The sequence below is a fragment of the Podarcis gaigeae genome, assembly GCF_964106915.1.
Source record: "Podarcis gaigeae genome assembly, chromosome: 3".
In the NCBI taxonomy this organism is placed as follows: Eukaryota; Metazoa; Chordata; class Lepidosauria; order Squamata; family Lacertidae; genus Podarcis; species Podarcis gaigeae.
In genome coordinates, this window is record NC_139680.1 from 74,022,144 (window position 1) to 74,048,629 (window position 26,486).

The 26,486-nt window shown below is 38.3% G+C and overlaps 1 protein-coding gene across 4 annotated transcripts; it reads left to right on the forward strand.

Annotated features, from left to right (window-relative positions):
* Window positions 1-226: 226 nt before the first annotated feature.
* On the forward strand, window positions 227-26,486 carry TTC13 (tetratricopeptide repeat domain 13; the record flags this gene model as incomplete). 4 transcript variants are annotated; one of them, XM_083732294.1, is made up of 23 exons in its annotated part: window positions 227-476; window positions 1,660-1,754; window positions 2,239-2,314; window positions 3,286-3,356; window positions 4,410-4,475; window positions 5,524-5,616; window positions 6,340-6,456; window positions 7,219-7,329; window positions 8,082-8,164; window positions 9,059-9,200; window positions 9,683-9,857; window positions 10,711-10,867; window positions 12,787-12,917; window positions 13,333-13,465; window positions 14,533-14,625; window positions 16,962-17,045; window positions 19,738-19,822; window positions 21,058-21,167; window positions 22,079-22,214; window positions 23,822-23,901; window positions 24,394-24,472; window positions 25,509-25,588; window positions 26,332-26,486. In XM_083732294.1, 23 exons carry the CDS (start codon window positions 227-229, stop codon window positions 26,441-26,443), a joined length of 2,559 nt encoding a protein of 852 aa, XP_083588420.1. In that variant the 3' UTR covers window positions 26,444-26,486. The 4 variants fall into 4 exon arrangements, with proteins under 4 accessions (XP_083588420.1, XP_083588421.1, XP_083588422.1 ...); XM_083732295.1 differs by having other exon boundaries at window positions 21,061-21,167; XM_083732296.1 differs by lacking the exon at window positions 227-476 and adding an exon at window positions 708-1,148.

The window sequence follows — 26,486 nt, forward strand, 5'->3', positions numbered from 1 at the left end:
GCCTCGTTCACTTCCGGGTTCCACGAGCAGAAGCGGGGAACCAGGAGCAGCCGCAGAGCATCTTGGTCTTCGTAGTTCACGAGCCTCTCGAAGCTCCGCGGAGACCCGGCGGCTACAAACTACAATTCCCAGAAAGCAACCCGGTCCACCCGTTCCTCGCCGGGTCCCAGAGCAAAAGAGGGAAACGCAAAAAAGTTAAGTTGCTGTGCGCAGGCGCGCTGGGAAGATGGCACCTGCCGCTGCGTTCGGGGGCCGTGGGCCAAGTGTCAGTGCGCCGTCGGGGCTGCTTTCGATGCTGCTGTGGCTGTTGGCGGCGACTCAGCCGGCGCTCGCCCTGACGGAGCAGTACCCGTCGTTATCGCTTCTTAGGCAGGAGCCGCGCCGTCAGCAGGGCCAAGGGAGCAGAGGCTGCCCGGACTTCCTGGCGGCTGAGTGGGGAGGGGAGCAGTACGCGGCTGCCGCAGCCGGCGACTGTGGTGAGTGGCGGGAGGGAGGGCGGAAAGAGCCAGCGGCGGTTGCTCGGCTTTCTGGCGGGGAGGGGGAGCCACGCCGCCGCCGCCCTCCTTCCTCATCGGGTCCTGCCTGAGGCGGCGGGATCCTGAGGTGGCTGAGTGGGCTGTACCATTTGAGGGCGCAGGTGGGGGGGGGGAGATAAGAAGCTCTCTCAGCCCAGCAGTCAGAGGGATCTCTGCTAGACGCTTCCATGCTTCTACCTAGAGGACCACCCTACCTCCCAGCAATTTCATATTCCGCGCCTGCATTTTGAAGTGGTACAGCCCGGCTCTCCGCCTCCTTATGACTTGACACTTCATTCCGCTGCATGTGTGGACTGGGCCTGAGGGGAGGAAGGGCAGGGCGCGCCCTTCCCTTCTCTTTCCGAAGTGTGCTCCGCTCCGCTTGCTTAAGGGAGAGGCGGCAAGTCTCGGCTGGCTAGAAAGCGGCTGTGTTGAGTGATGAGCTGCTGCTGCTCCTGCTGCTGCCGCCGCCTCCTCTCCCAAGGGGCCAAGCCGGCTCGTGCAAATTCACCTGTCAAGTTCTTTTGAGTAGCGGCGGAGAAGCAGAAAACTCTTCCTGACTCTTCGCTTGCCGCGCTCTGCAGAGTGTCATAAACCGAAGCCCTGAGGCGCTTTCAATGGAGCGAAATCCAAGTACGAAGGTGCACTTTAATTTGCCCTTGCCTTCCCCTTCTGATGTTTCATTGCGGGGACCTAGTATACAGTTCAGCAGCAGCAGCAGCAGAAGGGGAAGGCAAGGGCAAATTAAAGTGCACCTTCGTACTTGGATTTCGTTCCATTCAAGAGCAAGGAACTAAAGTTTCCTTGCACATTTTACCTCATCTAGGTGCACACCTAAACATGTAGAGTGAATGCAGCGTGAGTGTTCTTTATTTACTGCATTTCCCCGTGTATAACACGCCCCTTATTTTTTGGGACTCCAAATAAAGAAATCCCCCATATGCACTATAAGTGTTAAACTTGAAAAAAAGTCTTATACATGAAAAAAGGTACGTTTAGCAGTTGTATGGCATCCCATAACACAAGGTGCAATATTTGAACATGTGAACTGTTGTATAATTAGCACTGCCTTCCTTAGTGTCCAAGTTCTGTAGCCGTTTTAAGCTGAGCATACCAATTAACAGTGAAAATGTTTCCATTTTAGATTCTTCTTTATTGAACTTTCATGACTCAGACTGTGAACTACAAAGGTCTCCCTCTTGTGAATCCCTGCTTTCCCTCAATACTGAAAAACTTTTGGTATGTTTATTTGTTCACTGTGTATAGCAAGGAGACTGCTGATGAATTTTTGCTGAAGTGACATATCTATTACAATGATCATAATACTTAAGAAATGTATTTATCAATCCAAAGGAAAGGAAATCAAATTTATTAGTTTACATACACTGTTTGAAGACTGCAGATGTTAAGATGCTAACAGTATTTGAACTATGAATATCACTGAAACTGTAAATATTTTAACTTGTTTTAAAGAATACATGTTATTTTCCAGATCCATTAGAACCAACTGTTCTTGCTTTATCTGGTGTTAAATTTTGATGTGATAAGCACTTTGGACCCAATCTAGCTAAGCATTTTTAAGTCACATGATTTCCGTGGTAGAATTAAGCCTTTGCTTGACACTGTTGCAGGGAAGTCATTAAGACTTAATTTAACTTTGGTTTGTTCATGCCCTCAATTTTTATTTTGGCGGTGTTAGTTTAATTTGGTAAATGTTTTGCAGAGTCAAGCAAAGTCACTTGCAGAACAAAAAAGATTTCCATTTGCCACAGATGATGACAATACCAATGAAGAATTAGGTAAGAGGTTCTGTGTGTGATTGGTGATCAGTAGTGGCTATATATAGTTGAATTATATCACTTATGAGTGCTGCAAAATGTTTTGAAGATAGTGGTACTGAGATCTAATAATCCTAATTCATTTTTAAATACTTGACCATGACTGTCCACAGAATAAAATTAAGATGAAGAGCATTAAGTTGTATTCAGTCCTGTATGTGTGTGAGTGGACCGGACTATTACTTATGCAGTGGGACTTCATGGTCCCCTCATCCCTCTTCACCCTGCCTTCCTGGTAGCCCTCCACATGCCTGAAAAATCTGCTCTAGAAGGTTGGTTTGCTGGAGGACAGATTTTGGAGGATGGTGAAATTCCTGTCACAGGTTTGGAAGGCTGCTTATGTAACATAGGATTCTTCCCATTGACACTTATAAAATAATTCATTTTTGCATTCTGTCCTCTTAACCTGAATTTTGTTTATTGGGAAACCACATTAAAGACTTTTAGACACAGTCTTTAAGATGGAGTGACTTTCCAGTCTTTCTCAGCCCTATGTGGAGAAGCCAGGTTAATAGCTTTATTGAATATTTCAATGGCTTTATCCAGATTGCCTGTTTGCACTTCAGTTACCCCCATAGATGCCAGAGATTAAATCTGGGACCATTTACATGGGTGGGATTGGAATGTTTTTCTTTGTTACTTATTGCCGCCAAGTGGAAATTTTAAATTACCTAAAAGTGTACAGTGATGCAAAGTGTGGGCTACTTTTTACAGGAAAAAATCACTGAATATTTTAAATGTTGATACTTTAATGAAACTATTTCCTGATTATTATGTTGTAGTATTTGATAGCTTATGAAATAACTTCTTTTCGAAACTTTGTTTTCAGAAATCATACCCCTCAATTAAACTCCTTGACAGGTATTCAGCAATTCTTATATGCATGGCAAATGTGGAATTCATAACACTAACCCGTAACACTATTTTGACAGCTTTCGCTTATGTATTGATTGGCAGTGGCCTTTATGATGAAGCTGTGCGGCACTTCTCCACAATGCTCCAGGTGATTTTTCACTCCTATTACATAGTAGTTTTAGACTTAGATAATAGAACTCCCCAAGGTAGAATACCTGCCTTCCTAGAGAAGAATGGGCCTGAGGCAGAACTCCTTGAAGGTAACAGAGTTAAAAATGTAAACAGAAGGCTATAGCTTGATGTGAAGAGGGATATGACTGTTATGGAAATGTTACATGGGGAGGCAACTTAGCTTAACTTGACATGCAGCTTCTTGGGGTCTTGATAGGAAAATTTCACAAATTATAATTGAGCAGGCATGTCTACTCTGAATCACAGCCCAATATGATTGCACTATTGTAAAGGTTCAGGCTGGAAGGTTTTGGTAGGAGGACAGTGTTAAATTCCTTGGTCCATAACTGCTGCAAGTCCCAAACTAGATATAACATGTGTGTCCATGTATGATTTTGAGTGGGGGAAATGGCTGGCAGAGAAAGAGTTCAATAGTGCTACTATTCTTCTACTCAAATTCACAGCCACCGAAAAATGATTTTGGTGGCAGTGGGAAATGTCAGCAGAACTTGGCACATCACATATAAGTTCAATTCCTTCAGGCTCAAACTATATGACTTTGAAAAGCAGCTCTGCTGCCCTAATCACCAGAATACTTTTCACTTCTCCTGTTGTATTATGGAAATTTTGTGTAGCTGTAATTTATGCATTCATGTACTAGAATGTATTATTTAATATATGAATATGGAATGAGATTTGTAACTACAGTATAGCAAAGAAGAGGCCTGAAATGAGCAATGGTCTTTAAAGTAAGTTAGTTAGTAAGGAGTTTACAGAGACAGTGCAAAGACTAAAGGAGCACACACACTCCACTCCTATAGTAGTTTCCCCTTTTAAGCATCTTCTGTGTAAAACTGCCCACCAAGCAGCTCTTTAATTGTATGCATAAGCCCAAAGTAACTCCTTAGAAATGCAAATGAATGTGGATGCAATGCATGAATTTTGGCTTTGGTTATGTATGATGGAATGTAGCATTCACTATTAGGACAAGTGGAACCTTCTAAAGATTATTTTATTTTGCTTCAAACAGGAGCAACCAGAGCTTGTTAGTGCAATTTATGGACGAGGGATAGCATATGGAAAGAAAGGGCTGCATGTGAGTATAGCATTTTTAAAGCCGCATATGATAATGAATTCCAAAATATATATGTATTAGCCAGGGCTGGCCTAAGGCGTTTTGGTGCTTGTGGTGAACAAAAAAAAATATGTCACCTCACCTGGTACTCAGAGATAGACTGCTCCTGAACCTGGGAGCTCTATTTGTTTCTTACAGTAAGCGGTTAGAATTGCAACTTTGCCTAAGACAGAAGATTTGCAATAATGAGGTGGGGGTTGGTATTGGTTGGTTCTATACAGCCGTGTGAAGGATTCTCTTTTCCTTCAGGATTGCTGGGATCAGACACTGCTGTCACTCTCTGCACATTTTTAATGGACAACATCAGTTGTGTGACGTTTCCTTCTATTCCTCCATGACTCCATACTCTCCACTTCCAGGGAAGCAGTTTCCCCAGCAGCGGTCATGGCACTCTAGCCCAGGGTAGTCAACCTTTTTATACCTACCGCCCACTAATGCATCTTTCTTGATGCTAAAATTTCCTTACTGCCCACCAGTGCTCGATGGAAGGAGGATTCAGCTTGTGCCGTAGAACCCCCTACCGCCTACCTAGAATCCTGTAACGCCCACTAGTGGGCGGTAGGGACCAGGATGACAACCCGTGCTCTAGCCAATGATTTTTGCTCAAGAGGAATGTACTTATTCCAAACCCAGAAGTTATTTGTACAGTCCCTTCACTTCTGATTGCTTTTTAGGATACATATTATTTTTGCAACTACAATAATGATAAAGTATAAATGCTGACGATTTTTATTTCCCTTCTACCATCTGAGGCAGTTGCCTCATTGTGCTTCATGGGCAGACCAGCCCTGGCAATAGCAGATTCATGATGGTCCCATAGTAAATGGAATACTTAGCCTTGTTTGTCTGATGGTGCATGCATGTGACTCTTAGCACACATCAAAATATTCCATGATGAAACCAAGAATTTTGATTCGCTGAGTGTTGTACCATTTAAAAATTGTCACTATAACCTCCCTATGACTAAGCATACATTGTTACTTACGTATTTCCCCCTCCCATTTTTAAGGATATAAAAAATGCAGAGCTAGCATTGTTTGAGCTGAGCAGAGTCATTAGTCTGGTCCCAGATCAAGCTGAAGTGTTTGAGCAGCGAGCAGAGGTACTTCCTCCACTTTTAAAAGACTTTCTGATGTCTATACCTTATCTAGTTGTTATTTTTATACAGTTATTTTCTGTATGTTTCTATATGTTTATTGTTGAAAGTTCTTGGTCATATTCCTAATAATATAATATATGAATTAAGATTTAATATTCATCAATATACAGCTATCAATACATTAAGACAAAAATAAAATAGAATAAAAATACTAAAGCTACTCACAAAACCTATTCAATTATGAACATGAATACACAAACTGAAAAGCATAATTACACTAATGTTTGTAGCTGTCAGCCTTCAGAGGGTCTGTGAATGTCATTAACTCTTCATTTTCTTGTTAATGTATAGAAGGATGCTTGTAATAATAAATGCAACAATTTTTTTATAAGCTATACAGATGGGCTTAGAAAAATTTTAGTAGGAAGAAATATGTCATTTCAGTAGAACCCAAATCCACTTTTTCTCTTTCAGCCCCTTAATACCTGACAAAATGAATAGGTCTTAGTCTGCTTTTTAAAGTTAAATATATGTAATGTAATATATGCATGTGCTCCAATCAATTTTAATATACAACTTTTTTTTACGTAAATAATGCACTTGTTTAATTACTCAATGCAAAATTAATTTTTTGTGCATAGTTATTACATATTGCAACCCAAAATCATTTTGAAAATGAAGGATTATTTGTACAATCTTGCTCAAAGTATTATCTTGGTTTTACAGATACTGTCACCTCTGGGTCAAATGAGTGAAGCGCTGGCTGACCTCACTAAAGCTATTCAGCTAAAACCCTCCGCACGACTTTACCGACACAGAGGTACTCTTTACTTCATATCTGAGGTTAGTTTTCAGTTGAGCACCTGCAGAGAATAAGCTGGGATAGGTGCTTAGTCTCAAGGGTCATATTTGCAGTGTATATATGATATACCTACAAGCTATTCTATCTATCTCCTTTAAAGAGAACTGAGTTTGGGAGGCAGGGGGAGATCTCCTACTCTCTTGCCCGATCTCTTGCAACAAGATAGCCTTACAGAATCTGTCTGAGGAAACAGATTCAAGTATTTTAGACTGGGAGAAACTGCTGATACATATTTTTTAAATTGTTTAAAAGCATTTAATTTGTTTATTTAAGGCACGTATACACTACTACTTCTTTAAAGAGTTAAAGGCAGAACACAATTTTGTTAAAAAACATTTTTTTCATTCTTTTAGAGCACCAACTTAGTTACAAAGATTGCTGATTCAAAAGTAGAAGGAACAGCTGATATCTGTAGAGATTGTGGCAGCAGATTATTTCTGGGGACTTTTCTTGACTTATTATCACTCCAGTTTCTTCAGTTACCATAATTTAGGTTTCCCTTGGAACCATTATAAAAATAGAGGAAACATATTTCTTTTGTAAACTACTGAATTCAGTGAAGCTCCCAAGTAATAGGTCTAGGATTGTAGCCCAAAGCCACCATAAACTGTTCTATTCATTTTAAGAGTTGATAATTTTGTGATATGGAAGGCTTGGTATCCTGTAACTATAACATTATTTGTGTTGCCTTTGTGTTAGATCTAGCAGTTTTCTGTCTGATGGAAGTTGTTTTTCTGTCACAGGACTATTCAAGTGCCCATGAAGACTTTCAGAACTCCCTTGAACTAAACAAAAACCAACCTATAGCTATGCTTTACAAAGGTTTAACATTTTTTCACAGAGGACTTCTAAAGGTAATTATTTTGAATAACTGTGCAATTTCTACTATATGTGTGATGAATGCATATGTTTATTTATTATTGAATTTATATACTACCCTTTGGCTGGAGGTATGTTACCATTAGCCATTAACAAAGTCTGCTTTATGAATGTACCAATCCAGAGTGCTTAGCCTTATCTATTCTGAGTGTCTTTCCAAAGGTCCAAACAGGGGCCTTTACATTGTTTAAGGAGAATGGAACACTTTTAAAATGTTTCAGCAGTAACTACCTTAATTTGTATCTAAGAGACTTCACAGTAACATACCGTAATTGTATCAAATAATTATATGTATCTAATATATCAGTTGGCATTACCTCTATTTGAGTGTTTGGGTTGGCGCTTAATATATCTGATAGATAAATATAGAACAATCTAGAGAGATTTTAAAGTTGTTTATAATCCTGTCCCTGATGTTAGTTATTTGTTGAGTTTATCATTTGGTTGATAGACCTTAGGCAAATTTGTGATAACACAAATGTATATTAGTAGATTGATTGTGTGATGCTAAGAGAGACTAAGCTTTTTGGACATTTCATATTTCAGTTTCTGAGGACATTTTTGCACATGCAGTTATAAATATATTGTCCAATGTATTGCCTTGTGTTTGCCTGTACAGATCTTCCACAAAGTATTTCCATAATTATTCAAAAATCCCAATAGGAATTATTAATCTTAATAGCACAAAATTTTAATTTACAAGAGTAAATGGTTGTGTTTTACCCAGGAAGCTATTGAATCATTCAAAGAAGCCCTTAAGCAGAAAGCAGATTTCATTGATGCATATAAAAGTCTGGGGCAGGCCTATCGGTAAGCAAAATGCCTTTACATTTCACTCTTTGACCCTCAAATGTGAATTGTGTAAGGAACATATAGAAGGGAGGTTTTCCACCAGACTTTGTTATGCTGGTTTGTTAAAATGTTCGGTTATCACTTTAGTAATATAATATGAGACTGAAACGTAACTCCAATAATTTAATGGGGGGCAAGTTATTTTAAGATTAAAGGTAAAGGTACCCCTGCCCGTACGGGCCAGTCGTGTCCGACTCTAGGGTTGTGCGCCCATCTCACTTAAGAGGCCGGGGGCCAGCGCTGTCCGGAGACACTTCCGGGTCACGTGGCCAGCATGATGAAGCTGCTCTGGCGAGCCAGCACCAGCGCAGCACACGGAAACGCCGTTTACCTTCCCGCTATAAAGCGGTACCTATTTATCTACTTGCACTTAAGGGTGCTTTCGAACTGCTAGGTGGGCAGGAGCTGGGACCGAAAAAAAGGGAGCTCACCCCGCCGTGGGGATTTGAACCGCCGACCATGCGATCGGCAAGCCCTAGGCACTGAGGTTTTACCCACAACGCCACCAGCGTCCCACATATTTTAAGATTACTTTGGAGTAAAAAGACTTCCTTTGCCAAAAATAATATATACTTTCAAAGTCATTTTCCTGACTGGTCTTTTTATATCTTAAGCAGATTAAATTAGATAATACTGTCAGACACATACCTACTAAGGAGTAGGAATAATTGTGTCCCAATCTTCATTACATGCATGTAGGATTGCTGCTTGAAAAAATCACAGATTTATTGTTGAACTTATTTTTGATATGATACTGATTTTTAGAGCCTACGTTGGTTGATTTCAGTAAATAGCAACTTTACTAAATAAACATTTTAATTGCTGCTTTTTGCTATTTATTTATTACCTTAGAGAGCTTGGTAACTTTGAAGCTGCTACAGAAAACTTTCAAAAGGCACTGATGCTAAATCAAAATCACGTTCAGACAATACAACTTGGGGGAATGATGCTTTATCATCATGGTAGCCTGAATGAAGCTCTGAAAAACTTTAAGGTAAGGAATTGTGACGAGTTACAGCACTTCCATCATATATATTCATTATATCTTTCTGTGCTGTGTGTGGTTATTATATAAGCAAACAAACTTACATAAATCAGACACCTTTAGGCTATTAAGCTCTCAAATGTGCATACAACCACAATGACTTGCATGTTCCCTGTCATATATAAGAAAAGTTGCAGCCTTCTTGAGGGCTTCCCTTAGATTGAAATACTGTATTGATATTTCTGTCCAGTGGATAACAGTAGGAATGGGCTGAACAAAAGCCTTTCCCCTGTGGAAGATTTCTGCTTGTTTGTTTGAAAAACTGGTGCATCGCTTCTCCTTTTCTTCTAACTTCCACATAGACTCGAGATGGCTGCGACAAATTACTTTTCTACTGTTATGGATGTGTGGATAAAGAGTAAATAAAGATCTGTGGTTTGTTTATCTGCAATCTCACAAATGTATTGATTATTCTCTTTTCAATTTTCTAGAGGTGTCTGCAACTAGAACCATATAATGAAGTGTGCCAGTATATGAAAGGTCTTAGTCACGTTGCTATGGGGCAATTTTATGAAGGAATAAAAGCTCAAACTAAAGTTATGTTAAATGATCCTTTGCCTGGTCAGAAAGCTAGTACAGAGTACCTGAAAGTGAAATACCTCAGAGGTAAGTTGCTGCTAATGAAATATTCATTGTTTCATACCCAGATCCAGGATATTTTTTCAGCCAGAACTCAGTTCTGGTATCTCTTGGGTGGGCACCATTGCCATTATAAGAGAATGCTAATTGGCATGCCCTTTCTGTAGATTTGTTTTTAAGTGAAAATAAAAAGTTATGTATATGACTACTTACGTAACTATTGGCTCAGGATATTTATTCCTTAATAAAGACTGAATTTGTGCAGTTGTCCAATTGGATACAGTTTGCCAAGGGGGAAAGTATGTATTTCAAGGAAAGGGAGACATATTATTTTAATTATTTAGAAAACTTATCAAAAGTCAAAAAATTTCTTCAAGTGGTGTACATTGAAATGGCATTGTGAAGTTGTAAGGTTTAATGGTTGCAGTGATAAAAGTTCCTCACTTAAAGAATCTCTGCTAATGGAAGAAATATTAGGGAAATCATCCACAAGTTTATACTACTTTAAGGAAGTACAGTGCTTTTGTATGGAAAGATCCCCAGATACAGCATGTGAACAGTGACATGGTTATAGTTTGTGTGTGGATTTGGGGGAGGGCCATAGATCAGTGGTAGATCATGTGCAGAAGGTCCCAGTTCAATCCCTGGCATCTCCAGGTCGGACTGGGAGAAATGCCTTTCTGAAACCCTGAAGAGCCACTGCCACTTAGTGTAGACAAGACCAAGCTAGACGAATCCAGCTCAGTATAAAGCAACTTCATATGAGCTCCTTATGTGTTTTTCTTCAGCACTGCAGATCGCTTGAAAAGCATTTCGCCTAGAGATCTTTGTAAGTTGACTTGCAGGAAACGGGGCTAAATGATATTTACTTCCTTCACAGAATATTCTCGCTATCTGCATGCCCACCTTGATACCCCACTTACAGAATACAATATAGATATGGATCTTCCTGGGAAGTTTAAAGATCACTGGGCCAAAAATCTTCCTTTTCTCATAGAAGACTATGAAGAGCAGCCGGGACTACAACCACATATAAAGTAAGTAACTAAATTTACCAGTTCTTGGGCTCTGCTGGAAATGTTTGCTAATGGCAGTTCAACTTTAATCGCATGGCTTCAAATATAGGCTATGGTTTTATAGTACGTGTTTGTAACAGGTACAAGTTGATTTCTAGCCTGCACCAACTCCAAAAATGTGTTCTGCTCAAAATGGACCTATTGAAATAAATGAACTAATCTGAGTATGACTTAGTCATAACCCTTTATGTTTTTGTTGTATCTCTAGCACCAATTTCCCAATACTAGTTTGTTGCTGTTCTGTGCTACTTTTATACTGGTTTTGTGCTGGTGTTGGGTTTTATGTTGGTTTTACTGAGTTAGTTTATGATGTTTAATATATGTTGTTTGGTTGATCCATAACTTTTTAACCTGCCAAGGGGACTTAGTTGGTGGACAGCATAATGTAATATTAATTTATGGTCCATTTTGTTCTTGAAACTGAGGAAAACCAAATACCTCAACAATCCTAGAGGTCCAAAATAATGAAAAGCTAGTGCAGAAAGTGGCTTCATTGTTCTACAGTATGCCCTTTAGTCTGTACCATAAAGAACAGTTTCTGCAAATGTTTCTATTTATTTTTCTTCTTTTTCACAACAATTCAAATTTTATGGTGTGTTGTGGCTCTGGAGCTGTCATTTCACTTAAGAAAGGCAACTCTGAATTATTCTTTTTTCCCCCAGTTGTATTTCCTCAGAAGCTGAGGACTCTGTATAGTATGTGACATTCCTGCAAATGAAAGAATTCTAGAAAGCAACTCGATGATCTCTGAAACAGTATTTGTTAGATTATTTGTTAGAGGCTGCTTAACTATTGTTTGTTCAGAGGGCACTTGGAAGTTGTGATCTTGGTATTCTTGCTGGCAGGATAAGCAGCAGTTAAGACTCATTTAGATGGATGTGAACACGCGGTCCTTGACCTTTCAATATGTCTGTTGGACTCCATCAGATTCCATGACTTCTATGGTTTAAATACAACAGATAACAGGGACACTTATATTACAAAATTAATAATTCCAGTCCAACACAGAGCCTTTATGTTACCCCGACTGAACATTTTCCCCTCAACTTTCATCAAGGGCAGATATTTAAACATCCCCAGAAATGTTAGACATTGCAGATGTTTTTCAAATGTGCTGGACACTGTAGAACGTATTCTTTTCTACTGTCCATTGTACAACCAGCTATGTAAGTGCTTGCTATCCCCCTTTTTTTGGGTAGTCTAGCACAATGAAAATATCAGATTCTATTGGTCTGACATTAACCCAGAAGTAACTGCTAGGGTGGCTGAGTTTTCTCTTAGAGTGGTAAATGGCACTACCTAGCGGGAAGAAACTCCACTGAAAATCCTCATTACATATTTTATATGCCTGTTTATTTGTATATCCAAATATATATATATATGGATGTTTTATGATGGCCTATATTTGCAATGCCTAATAAAGGTTTGGCGAAGTAAGTAAGACTCGATCAGAAAAGAAATAGCACAGTAGTTTTCCTGTAGGACTAATTGCAATTGTTAACAGTCAACAGGTTTACCATATCCATTGGGTTAATCACCCTTCTCCTACTACCCTTATGAGAAAAACCCCATCCCACCCTCCCATTATATATAAGGGTCTGGTGACTTCTGTTTCAGTGTATCTGAAAAAGTGTGCATGCACACAAAAGCTTATATCCAGAACAAACTTATTTGGTCTCTAAGGTGCTAGTGGACAAATTTATTTATTTATTTATGCCCAAATAGCGTTATAAAAAGGAAAGCTGCAATAAACCTTGGCAGGGGTTGGTAATCTTAAACCATATTCCTAATGCTTGTCTATCTCACTGGCTGCTACTAATATAGAATCTATGTAAGAAATCATCTTGATATTTAATCCTGGCTTTATTTGTGATTTTAAGGGATGTACTACTTCAGAAATTTGAAAACTATAAACCCGAAATGCAAGAGATTATATGTGTTGCTGATCAGTTGGGTTCCCTAATGCAATATGAGACCCCTGGATTTCTTCCAAACAAGAGAGTACATAGAGGTACACTGGAAAAAACTTTATTGGAATATGGAATTAAAAGTATAATGGTGCTTGCTGTGATTAGCATTGGATATTCTGCAATAAAACATGCTCTATTAATATGGTAGTTCAGCTTATTCATAAATAAAAGAAAACTACTAATAATTATTACGGTCCATTATGTACTGTAAAGTGTAAATACTTAATGAGGCAGCAACCTCCAGTGATATTAAATATTAGATCCTATGCAGTCATCCAGTTGCATCTCTTAGACTGCAATTCTATGCCCACTTACTTAGAGAGTAAGCCTTACTGAACATAGTAAGTGCATGCATAGAATTGCACTATTTTGATGCTTCAGCTCTGCCTCATGTTTAGATGTCAAGTATAAATGTGAGTGGGCTTCACTGGTAACCTACTTCTGTTTGTTGTTCAGCAATGGGGCTAGCTGTGATAGAAGTAATGCAAGCTGTACAGAGAACGTGGGTGAACTCGAAAGTACGAATTAATGGAAAAACCAGGCTGATGCAGTGGAGAGATATGTTTGACATTGCTGTGAAATGGCGAAGGTAATAAAGAAAGAAATCTAGTTTGTGAATTATTATTAAGAGTACTAAACTGTAGGCTAAGCAAGTATTGACTTTATAAAGGCAGAGGCAAAGTGAACTGAGGAAGTATTTATAGATTTTTGTGGTTCCTACATCATTACTTCTGCTGTTGATTACATGATTTATAGCCCTGTCTGTGTGACTATTTCACAAAACCTATTTAATTCTTCTAATAAGGGCCATCCCTGGAGGCTGGAGGCCACAGGGCAAATCATAGTGTTTGGACCTTCCCATACTGCTTGACCCAGGCATGTTGGCTTTTTCTTTTCTCTCTTTCACAATGCTTTCCTCCCCCTACTTCACCCCTCATTCAAATTCTAACTTTACATTTCATAGTACTATGCACATTGTGTATCATATAGGGCAGTGTATAACTTGAATCTTTAATCCAACTTCTTAGATCAAGAAACAAAAGTTCTTTCTCCTTGCAAACTAAAGTAAATAAAGTTGAGTCCATTATTTCATTCCTCTTAACATTTCAGATTTGGTTATAGCAATAGTTGTACAGAACATCACCAAGATTAACCTTGATTTCCTGAAGAGCTAACCAATCTTGTAAGATGTAAAGGCTCAGCAATTCTCCATTCTCTCTGTCCTTCCCATTTTCTTCCTTGGCAGTGTTGCCAGCTGCCTTATGAATGCAGATGTGTTGCAGTCGGGCCCCAATCCTCCTCCTATGCTTATGTTTTTGCAACTGTAAGAGGGCTTCCAAGTCAGCATTTGGGATGCATTCCCAGGCAGTGCTGCTGGCCATGGGTGTCATTATTGCTGCTGTGTTATGGTGAGGTGCCCCCCCCCCCAAAGTCCAGATTGGTTGCTCAGATTCCTACCACCACCACCCCACATCCCTTAGCAATTAGTTTGATTCTGATCTCCAAGTTAATTTCCTCTAACTCTTGAGGTTAGCACATTATTGTAGGTGGAAGAAAGGAATAATTTTTTTCTTTAAAAATAGATTCAAAAAATTAAACCTGAATTAATACAACTACCAAATCTGTAGGCAGTGTTGATACTGTGTCTCTTTACAGGATAGCTGACCCAGACCAGCCTGTACTATGGTTAGACCAAATGCCAGCTCGAAGTCTTAGCAGAGGCTATAATAATCACATCAATCTAATCAGGTATGATGCTTTAGTGAAACCTTGTTTGCATCAGAAATTGTGCCAGAATCACACATTTTGCACGGAGGAGTTCTCGGAGTTGGAATTTCTGAACTTGTATTCTAACATTTCTTCCCCTTTAAATGAGTATGTAATGTATAGCATGTTTTATAGCCCCCTTTAGATATTTCTTTTTCTTTTCCTGAGGAACTGGAATTGTACATCTACATTGTTTTGGAGTCCAACAAATAAATCCAATATATTTCAGTACTGCCTTTGGTTAGGTATTTTTCCTACACAGAAACCCACAGCTACTCTTAAAATCTTGCCAGGCATTTCTGAAGGATAATATATGCATCACAACTGATTCATTATTGCATTATGCTTCATCACAAGCCCACTTCTCTTCAAAGCATACCTTAGCAATTGTTGTATGTTCCCTCTTCTCCTACACTACAAAACAAGATATCTGGTATTAGAGCAGCCACAAAGAAGGAAAGGCAGAGAACACAACAAAAATATTGTCAATCACAGGGGGTTTAGACTAAGGAGCATATATTTAAGCTGCCAAAGTTTGTAAGTTTCCTAGTAAGAACTTGTTGCATTCTTGCTTTGACCAATTACTTCAATTTCTTTGTCCAATCTTTACCAATAGCATCAACCTTTCACTGTACAAGCTGGATATTTTACACTCAATTTGGGTCCTTCTGATTTTTATTTCCTTGACTTCATTTATATTTCTTAACTAGATTCATATCAAGCTTTTCTGAAAATCTAAAGTCAAGTTCTAAAATCTGCTTGGCATAGATATATGCTGACTGCATAACTACAAGGCCTAACATGAAAGTGTGGTAACTTCTAATTCACCTGTAGACTCACTGCATTCTTACTAGATCCATCATACCTTATTTTGTAGTGTCAAATGTCTTGTCGTCAGCATAGAAAGTGTTTGACAGGCAGCAGTGGGTTGTGCTAGAAGTGGAAAGTTTGAATAGATAATTTGGAACTATGATTTCTCTGCTCCTTTTAGAAAAAAAAACATCTTCTGCTAATATGATTCTTGCTTTTTCATATACTGCATTGATGAATCTGCCTTAAGCTGCCACTTTTTTCCAGGCTTCTTTTCATCGCTGTTATTATGCAGTTCTTGTTTAGTCATAGCAGGTTTAATTAAACTAATTAAGCACAACTGGCTCAGGTAAGTGAAATTAAAGACAAGTGGCCTAATTAACCCCTGTGATTGACAAGTAGCTTTGTCTCTTGGTATTTGCGGCTATAAAGCTTGCTCTATGAAATCTTGTTTTGTAGACTTGGAAACGAGAAGGGACTTCAACAAGTGCAATAATGGTATGTAGTTTTGCCTTTGGTACATGTGTTTGTGTGGCTAGCTGCACCCTAGACATATCTTTTTGATGTTCATGAATGTTTGGGCAGTTATACCAACAACATTATAGATGGAAAACAGAAATTCGTGTTTGCAAGCATTGCTCAGAATGAAAATTTAGCTGGAGAGTTTAAATAGATATAAGCAAACATAATCTAGTGGGCATAAATCTTGAAATGAATGATCAATGCATGAGTTTTCATTCATTTCATGTCAATGGCTCTGGTTTGGGGGGAAATATTGATGAATTATGGAAAGTCTGTGTAACCGTATCCTGAGCAGGACTGAAAAGTTGTATTAGGTGAAATATTCCCATGCCTAAAATGATTACAGCTTTCCAGTGCATGCATAATGTTGAGTAGCTCAATAGGTTCAAAGGGCTCAAGTTTAAGACTTCAATATTATAAATAATCTTTTATAGATGTAGGACCTAATAACTATTGCTCCCAGTTTCCTTAAGTCTGCTTGCCTGTAAAGACAACCTCAGTACAGAAACAAAATAAAACTCAAATTAATTTTAATTTTATATAGTTACATCCTTTTTCATCTAAATGCTAACAATGACTTTTGTCAGTTTAATATTTTAAAAGAGAATACACAAATTATCAAAGATTAAAACTGTGTGGTACAATCTGCTATTAGTCAAAGTTGCCTTGTAAATATCACTTGAAAAATGTTCAGTTAACAGTGCAATCTATGCAAATTTACTTAGCAGTAAGTTCCATTATTTCAAAGTCTCATTGAACGCAATGAGTCTCATGGAACCCTTCTAAGTAGAAACACACAGATTTTTGCTATAACATGTCCATAATGCTTTGCAATGCACAAAAGTTCTCTGGCAGGTAGAGTCCCTTGAACAAAGTTTGAACTCCAGTGTTTTACCACATAGAAATCATATATGTACTTTCACAAATGGTATGTAAATGCTTGCCATCTGTTTAATGTCCCGTTTTTAAAATGTTCTTCTCTGCAGGGGACAAGTTATTAACATAAGATATCTGGAATATTTTGAAAAGATGCTTCATTTTATCAAAGACAGGATCCTTGTTTATCATAGGTAAATAAATTCTTCCTTTTCCTGCATTAATACAGCAAATTTTTATATAGTGTTCAAGAATTAGGTGCTGCACAGTAATGTTTAAAACATCCTGTCTGCAGGCTTACAATCTAAAAAAGATGAGATCATGGGGAGGGGAAGAAGAGATTAGGAACCAAAAATTTAGGAAATGGTTTGAAACATTCCATAAACAATTGAAAAGGCAGAAGGGTGCAGATTTCAGGTGTCAGTGAGGTTCAGAGAAAAGAGACAGCAAGAGAGTGAGGATGGAAATGTGAAATAGAAATGACTTGAGATTTTTCAAAGAAGAAAGCATTGGCTGAGCAAAGATAATAATGCAGTGGGAGAGAAAGAAAAAGGGTGACAGCTAAGGAGGGGCCAAAAGGTAAAAGCATAGTAACTAATAATTTCTGATAAGGAGATGAATTTCAATAAATGGCTGTAACACAGGAAAAAGATGGGCAAATTGAGATACAGAATAAACGGGCAACAGAGTTAAGAACAGAGAGGAGAGGGTGAAGCTGAAAAACTGGCAAACCAAAAAGAAGCATGAGAGAATAAACAAATGCCTTTCCAGTAGCAGGAGACAAAACTATCAAAATTTAGCAAGGTTGAAAACTTGGACGTTGGCAGTTCTGACTGTCAGATTGACTGTATGCAGCCAGGAGGCTGAGGCAAGTTTGAAGATGATGAAGGAAAGGTGTGAACTATGGTCAGGGAAAGCCAGGCCAATGAGAATGCTGAAGAAGATTTTAAAAGATCTATTTTTGTTGTCAACATAGAAGATAATGGAGTAGCAGCAGAACTGGGGAAAGAAGACTAAAAAAGAGCCAAGAGAAGAAAACTAATCTGTATTTACTGAGATAATTGTTTTTTAAAAGTCTTAACAGGAGGGAAGATGATGAAGAGTAAAGAAATGGAAGCATGAATGTGTAAAAGTAAAAGTTGAAGAGCAGCTGGAGTGTCAAGTTGAATATGGGAAGTGCCCCTGCTCAGTGGTGAAGCTCACTCAGTGACCATGAAGATGTCACTATATTTCACCTTAATAGTCAGTCACCGTTCCAGAATCCTTTAAGGGTGGGGTAAAACATACATATATAATAAGATTACAAATGGAAATGGAAAGATGGAACAACTGGTCAACAAATATATTTTTAAGTCTAAATACAGGACAATATCAGGAAGGGAAAGGTATAGTAATAACAGTATGTACTGTACTGTATATAGGTGTACTGTATATAGTATATAGGGTTTCAAACTGCTTCAGTCTGCCCTGTTCAACATAACTCTAAACTATATTTTAGTTATTGCTATGGAAATAATCATGGATGAGCCTCAAGTTCCCATGCTCCTCCTCTGGAGCAGCTCTGATGAGATCAGATGTGTTTGTCCCAGTTTGGACATAATGGTAGACTGTGGTTAAGGTTGCCTTAATCTGATAAACTGTAGGTAAACCTAAGGGCAGTTTAGCCCTTTCATACATACTGACAACCATGATTAGTTGAAAATGGAAGCAAATGCTTTCAGTCTCCTTGCAGTCACACCAGAGAAGGGGACACGGGCTCATTATATCATTAAACTATAAAGAGTGGTGAGAAACAGGGCTGTGTTCTCGCCCAACTCTCTTTAGCATATTCTTCTCCCTGTTGCTTTCATATGCATTCAGCTTGCCTGAAGACGGTGTGTTCATCCATTCAAGGAGCAATGGGGGTCTGTTCAACCTGGCACGTCCCTGCACCAAGAAAAGTGCAGTGGATCCTTATCCGAGAGACGTTGCTTGCAGATGACACAGCCTTGACAGTGCACTCTGAGGAAGCTCTACTGAGACTCATCAACCATTTTGCCCAAGCCTACAAGGAGTTCAGCCTTACCTGACAAAGACCAACATCCTGGGTTAGGAGGTTGCGAATACCAAGATGAAGGTCTACCAGACTTGCATGTTGAGCATGCTGCTTTATGGAAGTATGTTGTGGGCAACTTACAACCGCCAGGAGTGATGCATCAATGCCTTCCATATCCACTGCATCAGGAAGATTTTGGATACCACATAGCAGGACAGATTTTCAAACAAAGATGTGCTTTCCTAAACCCGCTTTCCTAGCATGTTTGCACTCCTGTCTCAGCAGCGTCTACGCTGACTTGGTCATGTCCACAGAATGGAAGATGGCAAGATCTCCACGGGCATGCTTTAAAGGGAGCCCGCTTCAGGCACTAGGCCCATTGGCAGACCATCTGTGCCAACGATGTCTACAAAAGTGACATGAAGACTGGCAACATCAACCCTGCCATGTGGGAATCCCTTGCAGATGACAGCAGTGCCTGGAGACAGACAGACGGGTCAGTATCCATAATGATGATTGATGGAGGAATGACCATTGGGAAGAGCGCAAAGAGAAGAAATCCCGTGGCGCATCTGCATCAGCACAACCAGACACCTTCATCTGCCCCAGTTTCATTGAAACATGTCTCTCCTGTATCTCTCTCTACGCCCACAGCACACTTTTCCATCGTCACCCAAGACACATGGATGCCAACCAGGTTTATTTTGTATAGGTTATTTTCTCAGTAACATAACCTAGGTATGCTAAAAAGCTATTGTATTATCATGTTAGAATATTTTCATATTAATATAAAAACTAGAACAAAATATTTAATTGAAATTCTATTTAAACCCTTTTGTCTAACCATTTAGTGCTAATAACCACAAAGAACTAGTAGATGTTCGAGAAGCTCTGGAGCAAGTGCAAAAAGTAGAAGACCTTCTCCCAATAATGAAGGTAGTCTTTCTATCTCTCTCCCCCCCCCCCCCCCGCACCCCAAATTCCTTTCCCATCCCGCAAGACAACTGTATTTTTTGTAATATTAGAAATAAGATCATGCAAATAACAATAGTTAGTGATGATCTTTCAAATTTCACGTGAAAGTGGAAATGGACTTAAAGCTACCATTTTAAACTTGGATATGATTTTTTTTCTAGTACGCAATGAGGGTTTGCTGAGGAAGGTCATTTTACAAGTGAAAGCTCACTAAACTCCAAGCTAGTTTTCTGTGTATTAGAGCGTTTTGTAACAAATATTGGGTGTGGGTGTTTATTAATGTCTCTTGGAATGATGAAGGGGTTTTTAATTGCAAAATTGTCCATAGTAAAGAAAATAAGCTCAATGGATCTTACTGCATTTTAAGTACTCATTACAAGGAAGACTTAACAAATACCGCATAAATGAAAAGCTACAAATAGCATGAAATGAAAGAGGTGAATACGGTAACTTTGAGTAGGAGGCCAACACTTCATTTTGTCAGAGTGGGGCATGTGTTACTTATTCATAGGGTCAAACTGGCAGAATTTCACAATTTAGCAACTGTTTTAGCTAAAAATAATCCCCTCTGAGATTGAATGTATAACCTTGAGGGTGCTGTTTTCTATTAGTTGAAAGCAGTTAGCTGAATAATTCAATAATTCTCTAAAGACTGTTGACAAAATGGTTTTCCTGTGCAGGTCCTGACTTCCATGTCGGAAGAAGAATGTCAACATGCATCTGATATTTGAACAGGAAAATATGAAATAGCCCAAGTATCAACAATTAGGGAAAACTATTATCTCTTCTATGTTTTTAGCACATCTCTGTTGTGTGGTATGCCTAAAAAGAGTTCTAACATATTTGCATATGTTTAGCGAGACCATAGTCGACAAATAGCAAACCTTCCTTACTTTTAAGAGCCCCACTGAGTGAGATAGGTGAAATTATTTTAGCAGTGAGAGAGAAAAATGCATGTTAGAGGTAAACTTTAATGGCAAAGAAACCTTGCCATATTTTTGGCCACATGATCCGGAAGCCCTCGGCCAATAAAGCGAGATGAGCACCGCAACCCCAGAGTTGTCTTCAACTGGACCTAATGATCAGGGGTCCCTTTACCCTTTACCTAGTTATGTAGTATAAAGGAAAGCTGAAATTGTCTTAATTGTCATATGGAACAAACAAACAAAATTCACTTTTTGATATTTGTTTGAAAGCAGCTCCACAGTAAAACAAGAGATGGATTCACGGTCAACACCAAAGTCCCAAGCCTCAAAGATCCAGGAAAAGAGTATGATGGATTTACTATCACCATAACAGGAGATAAGTAAGCTAAGTTTCTATTTTATATCATGTAAACTACAGGCAAAAGCTTACTAGTCTTTATTTTAATTATTTTTTAAAAAAATTAATTGAAGACAGTGTTATAGCAGTTAGGCAGATTTCAAATTGAAGACAGTGTTATAGCAGTTAGGCAGATTTCAAGGTTAGGCAGATTTCAAATATGCTTGGTTTTCCTTCTGTAGTAAACTTTGTCAGCAAAGCTGCATTTTACGTGCTTTAATGTGATATTAAATTAATATATTTACACCCATATAATCCATGCAAACATGTCCTAACAGTTAACCAAAATCTGACTTTACTAACAGCTTGTAAGTTGTATACACTTATTATAGTTTTATCCTTATCCATATTGGAAGCTTCTCAGGTATACAGTTTGGATGGCACATGTTACCCACCCTTGTTCTTGCTGCTTATGCTCCCCAATTAGTAATATACATTAGTATAACAACTCTTCTTCTGTGAAAAAGGGGGGGGGGGAATCAAAGCAATATTCTGTATTTTTCCTTTTCAGGGATACTCACTAAATTTTTATATGGGCAATGTAGTAGCTAAAGGCTACATTCCACCAGGTCCTGCTTCTGCCCATTCCTAATCATCTCGCCATATTTGTGCGAGTGTGTGTTTAAAAAAAGATTAAAAATATTATCAAGTAGTTAACAAAAAATCTGCTTTGTCTTTTTATATTGCTTTTTCAGTTTTGATATTTGGTCTCTGAAGCCAAAGTAACATTGCACTCATTTCTTTATTCAACTGGAAATTATTGAAATACGTTTTAGAGCAATTTAACCAATCGTATATAATCTGTATGCATTTGTATGTGTTGTTGAATGTATGTGTTGTTGAATGTATGTGTTTATTTTAAAACATGCCTCTGATGCAGACATATATTTTCAGGATTGGGAACATACTATTTTCAGTTGAAACGCAGACAACAGAAGAAAGAACACAACTGTATCATGCAGAAATAGATGCTCTTTATAAAGACTTAACTACCAAAGGAAAACTACTTGTTTCATCTGCAGAATCTGGGGTAAGATCTTCCATTATGTAATTAGTTTTTAGTATCATGAGCCCAAAAGGTCTAAGAGCCCAGGCAGGCTGATACACAGAGAGATGTTTTTTCAGATATTTGCATCCCAAGGCATTTGTGAACCACCCTGTGATCACTGGTTGAAGGTTGGTATGCAAATTGTCATCATTACCATCACCATAGGCTTGGCATGTCAACATCAGCACCTTGAATTTTGTCTCAGAAGCATATAGGCAGCTTTTCAAAATGTGTCAACAAACCGTACCAGTTCACATTCTGTCAGCCACATTCTACTCCAATTATAGCTTTTGTATCCCCTTCAAGGACAACATCATGTAAGATGTTGCCCTTGATTTTCACATGTCAGTGTTTCTTAGACCAACAGTCTTAGGGCCAAACTGGACACAATGGGTGGGTGGGAGGTTGTTGCTGTTATTGTTGTTAATTTTTTGTATCTTTATTTTAGATATTGTTATGGATGTTGATGTGGAAATTGTTTCAATTTGGTTGTTTACTTTTTATTTTATTTTTTGTTTATGACTATTTTTGTTATGTTCATCATTATGTATTTTTTCATGTTGTAAGCCACATTGAGCATGGTTTTAACTCTGGGAAGATGGCATGCAAATAAAATTTTGTATATACGTTAGTCCAAGCACACCACTGAAGTCACCTGAGCCTCAAGTGACAGTGCTGGGTCAAGCACAACCCCAGATTATGCATCTAAAGCTGTATGTCCAGCCAATTCTCAGACCTGAGAACCAAGCTACCCATAGGACCTGTGTCTTGTCAGGATTCAGCCTCAGTTTATTGGCCCTCATCCAGCCCATTACTGCTTCCAGGCACCAGTCCAACACAAAGTATTAGTTAAAACGCATGCCATCACTATAAAATATTTAAGAGATTACTCCTATTTATGGTTAAATGCAATGCATTGTTTAAACATTTTAAAATTTATTTTTGTTGGGCTGGATCCAGAGTGTCCTTTCTGTGAACAAACTTTTTCCATTTGTGGAACGCACTGAAATACAACAGAAGCTCCCTCGGAAGGAAAGGGGAGGCTCTTTTCTCATTCCCCCCAAATGCCACCTCCCACACAAGGGTGCCTTGTCCTCCCAAGAGCAGCTATTGGCTAAAATCTGATCCCCACCCCACCTTCTTCCAGCAGGAATTCTGCTCACAGGAGTTCTGGATCCAACCCATTTTTAAAATCTCTGATCTGTCCTTTCTGTTCCATTACTATTCAAGGTAACTCACAATCTGACACCCCCAAAAATTAACATGGCAGATAAAAAAAAATTTTTTTTTAGCACGGCTTGAGAGACAACCACATTAGATACAAAGCTTAGAAGGCCTTAGCAAATGAAACATGCCTATATGGCTTACTGTCCTATATACACCTTTTCCTGCTTGAATGCTGCTTCTTGTCATGTTACAACTACCAACTTAATAAAGAATTATACAGATAATAAAATACTGCATATTGCAGAATGAAAACAGTTTATTTCCATAAATTCCCTTCATTTAATTTAATAATGCTTGGTGCATGCAGTTTTCTATTGCTATTTTGATTTTTCATGTTAAATACATGGTTTTATTTTTCTTAGGAGTCGGATGCTGTGTGCAGTCTAATCCTGTCTCTCGTATATTATTTCTATAACTTAATGCCTCTGTCCAGAGGGTCCAGGTTAGTATCTTTCTTTATATGTAATAACTGAATCTGCAAAGATTACATTGTGCACAGTGATATGAGATCTTACCTTACCAGTTCTTCTTTCTCCTGCCCCAAGTCCTAAACACTTTTGCATAAATGTTGGCAGTCATATTATTCTTGTGTGCATCTTTAATGAGAGAACATTTTCTCCATTTTATAGTAAATTTATTTCTCATTTTGTATTTGGCCTGTTAAAACTTGTCTTATGCTCTGCAGTTTTTTAAAAAATACACTTGAAAGTAAGTCCTGGCACTCAATGCAGCTTACTTCTGTACAGGATTGCACTATTAAGCTCGATATAGCAATATTGAAATTAATACAGCCAGGTCACAAGTACATTGCATTGATTTTAAATATTTATGAAAATGGAGAATCTCTTAACCTTTAAAAGCAGTAAAATATGTTCTTGTGTTTCCATGGAATGCTTTGTGAGCATTTTATTTCTTGTTTTTGTTTGTTTCTCAGTGTGGTGGCTTATTCAATAGTCATGGGAGCCCTGATGGCAAGTGGAAAAGAAGTATCAGGAAAAATTCCAAAAGGAAAGGTACAATAAAATAAAATAAAAAGAATAAAATGCCCTGAAATTTAGAAAAGAGCAGCTTGTGACACCCATTTTTCCCCCTGCATCTCACACCTGTGTCCAAAAAGTTATTTAAAGTGTAATGTGGGGCTGGGTATGAATGAAGTAATGCCGATGTTTAGGAAGCAGCTTGTGAATACCTGCAGCTTCTCAAAAAATAAAGACACGTTACAGTATTTTGAAAAAGAAGTGAGATGTATGAGAGAGCATTCTTGTTTCAATGTGAGAAGTAGCCCTATGGACTGGAAACTGTTGGTGTAGCAAAATAATGAAATAAAGCAGCAATCCTAATCTCAGAAGGTGATGTCCACTGTTGTCTACCTGCAAATGGAATGGGCACCATTTGCAGAAGTTCTTCACCCTACCCTTTCCCCCTGATCTGCTCTGGAGGGTTAGGGTACCATCTAGAACTAACTGGAAATTTGCATTTGGCAGTGAGGTGGGGAATAGGAAAAGAACTTCCACTGCATGAGTGAACTTCCTCTTGTGGAATGTTGGATATATCACCCAGTGGAACTTGCTTCCTAGTAAATCTATTTCCTAGATTTAACTATCATTAGGTAATGTTCCTGTTATTGTTCTTGGCAGATGCTAGAAGTGATGGAGTGTGTTGTAAATGAGATGAAAGTTTTTATGTGATTAGGACAATAGTAACTTCTCTTTATGATCAAATGAAGTCTGGAACTTTGTGTCTTGCAACAGGAATCATCACTTTATTATTTATACCACACTCAACTAGTCTCTTGTGATGGTGGTTTTCTTTAAATTTTAAATCTCCCCCCCCCCTTGAAATCATACTAGCATCTTCAGCCTTTCATTGTTGTACCATAACTGCTAAAATAGCATATTTAAAGCAAACAAATTCAAAGCATACAGTTCAGCACTTCTTGTCTTTCAACTTCCATTACAAATACCTTTTGGATGGTGCTAAACGTGAGAGTATATTCTGACAGTGCACTTATTTTTGCATTTAGTTGTTTATATTTAATGTGTGTTCCAGCTGATTGATTTTGAAGCTATGACAGCAGCTGGATCAGAGGCCTTCAGTAAAGTGGCAAAAGATTGGCTGAATCTGAAAAGGTAAAATTGTTAATGTTGGCTCAAGGTTTTGCATGTCCTAAGAAAAAAAAAAAAGTCCCAGCTTTCCTCAGAAAGGCAGTCTTTGTTACTTTGAAAAGTTGAGTTAACAGAAGAGTGCTTTCACAAATTCCCACTTATGGCAGCTATTACATTTCACCCTCTGCCCATATATCTATGCCTGCTGCTTGTGACACTACTCAAATATAGTTTGTGATAACAATGTAGTTCTTGTTAAACTTAAACCACCACATCTAAAAGGCCTGCTTCCTATTATAAATTTAAGTAGTACTAAAGTTACATGAAGCAATAGACCCAAACTAGAAAGAACTGTTTGAATTTGGCACACCATAGAGGTCTGCATGTGTGGCATTTTACTCTCTAGCGGAAGGGAAAAGTAACCTAATACATTAAATTTCTTTGTGGTTTTCTGGATTAGAACCATGGTGATAATTAGCTTCCTTCATTGATAGTTATCATCACAATCTACTTAACAGTTCTTCTACAATATATGGTGTTAAATGTCTGAAATAATGAACCATACTATTGTGAAACTTGGTATTTTAATGCTAGAACATTTTGAAGACAAAATGCATAGGTAGTCACTTGCCCCAAAACTTGAGCAATAAAGTTCCAGTTGAGTTAAATTAGCATTTTTGGATTAGCAAAAATACAAAATATCAGGTTTATTTCAAACTTAAGTCATGGACTATGTTTTTATTAATATTTGCATTTTCCTTTTCCAGCATTTCGCCTTCTTACAAGAGTCTCCCACTGGTATCAGAATACTTTCCCACATTAAGAACCATGATTGAAGCATTAAGTACAGATTCAGCTCATTGCCTGAAAAGGCTTTAGTTGCTGTGTTAACTTACCTCAATAAAGAGCAGTGACCACTTTT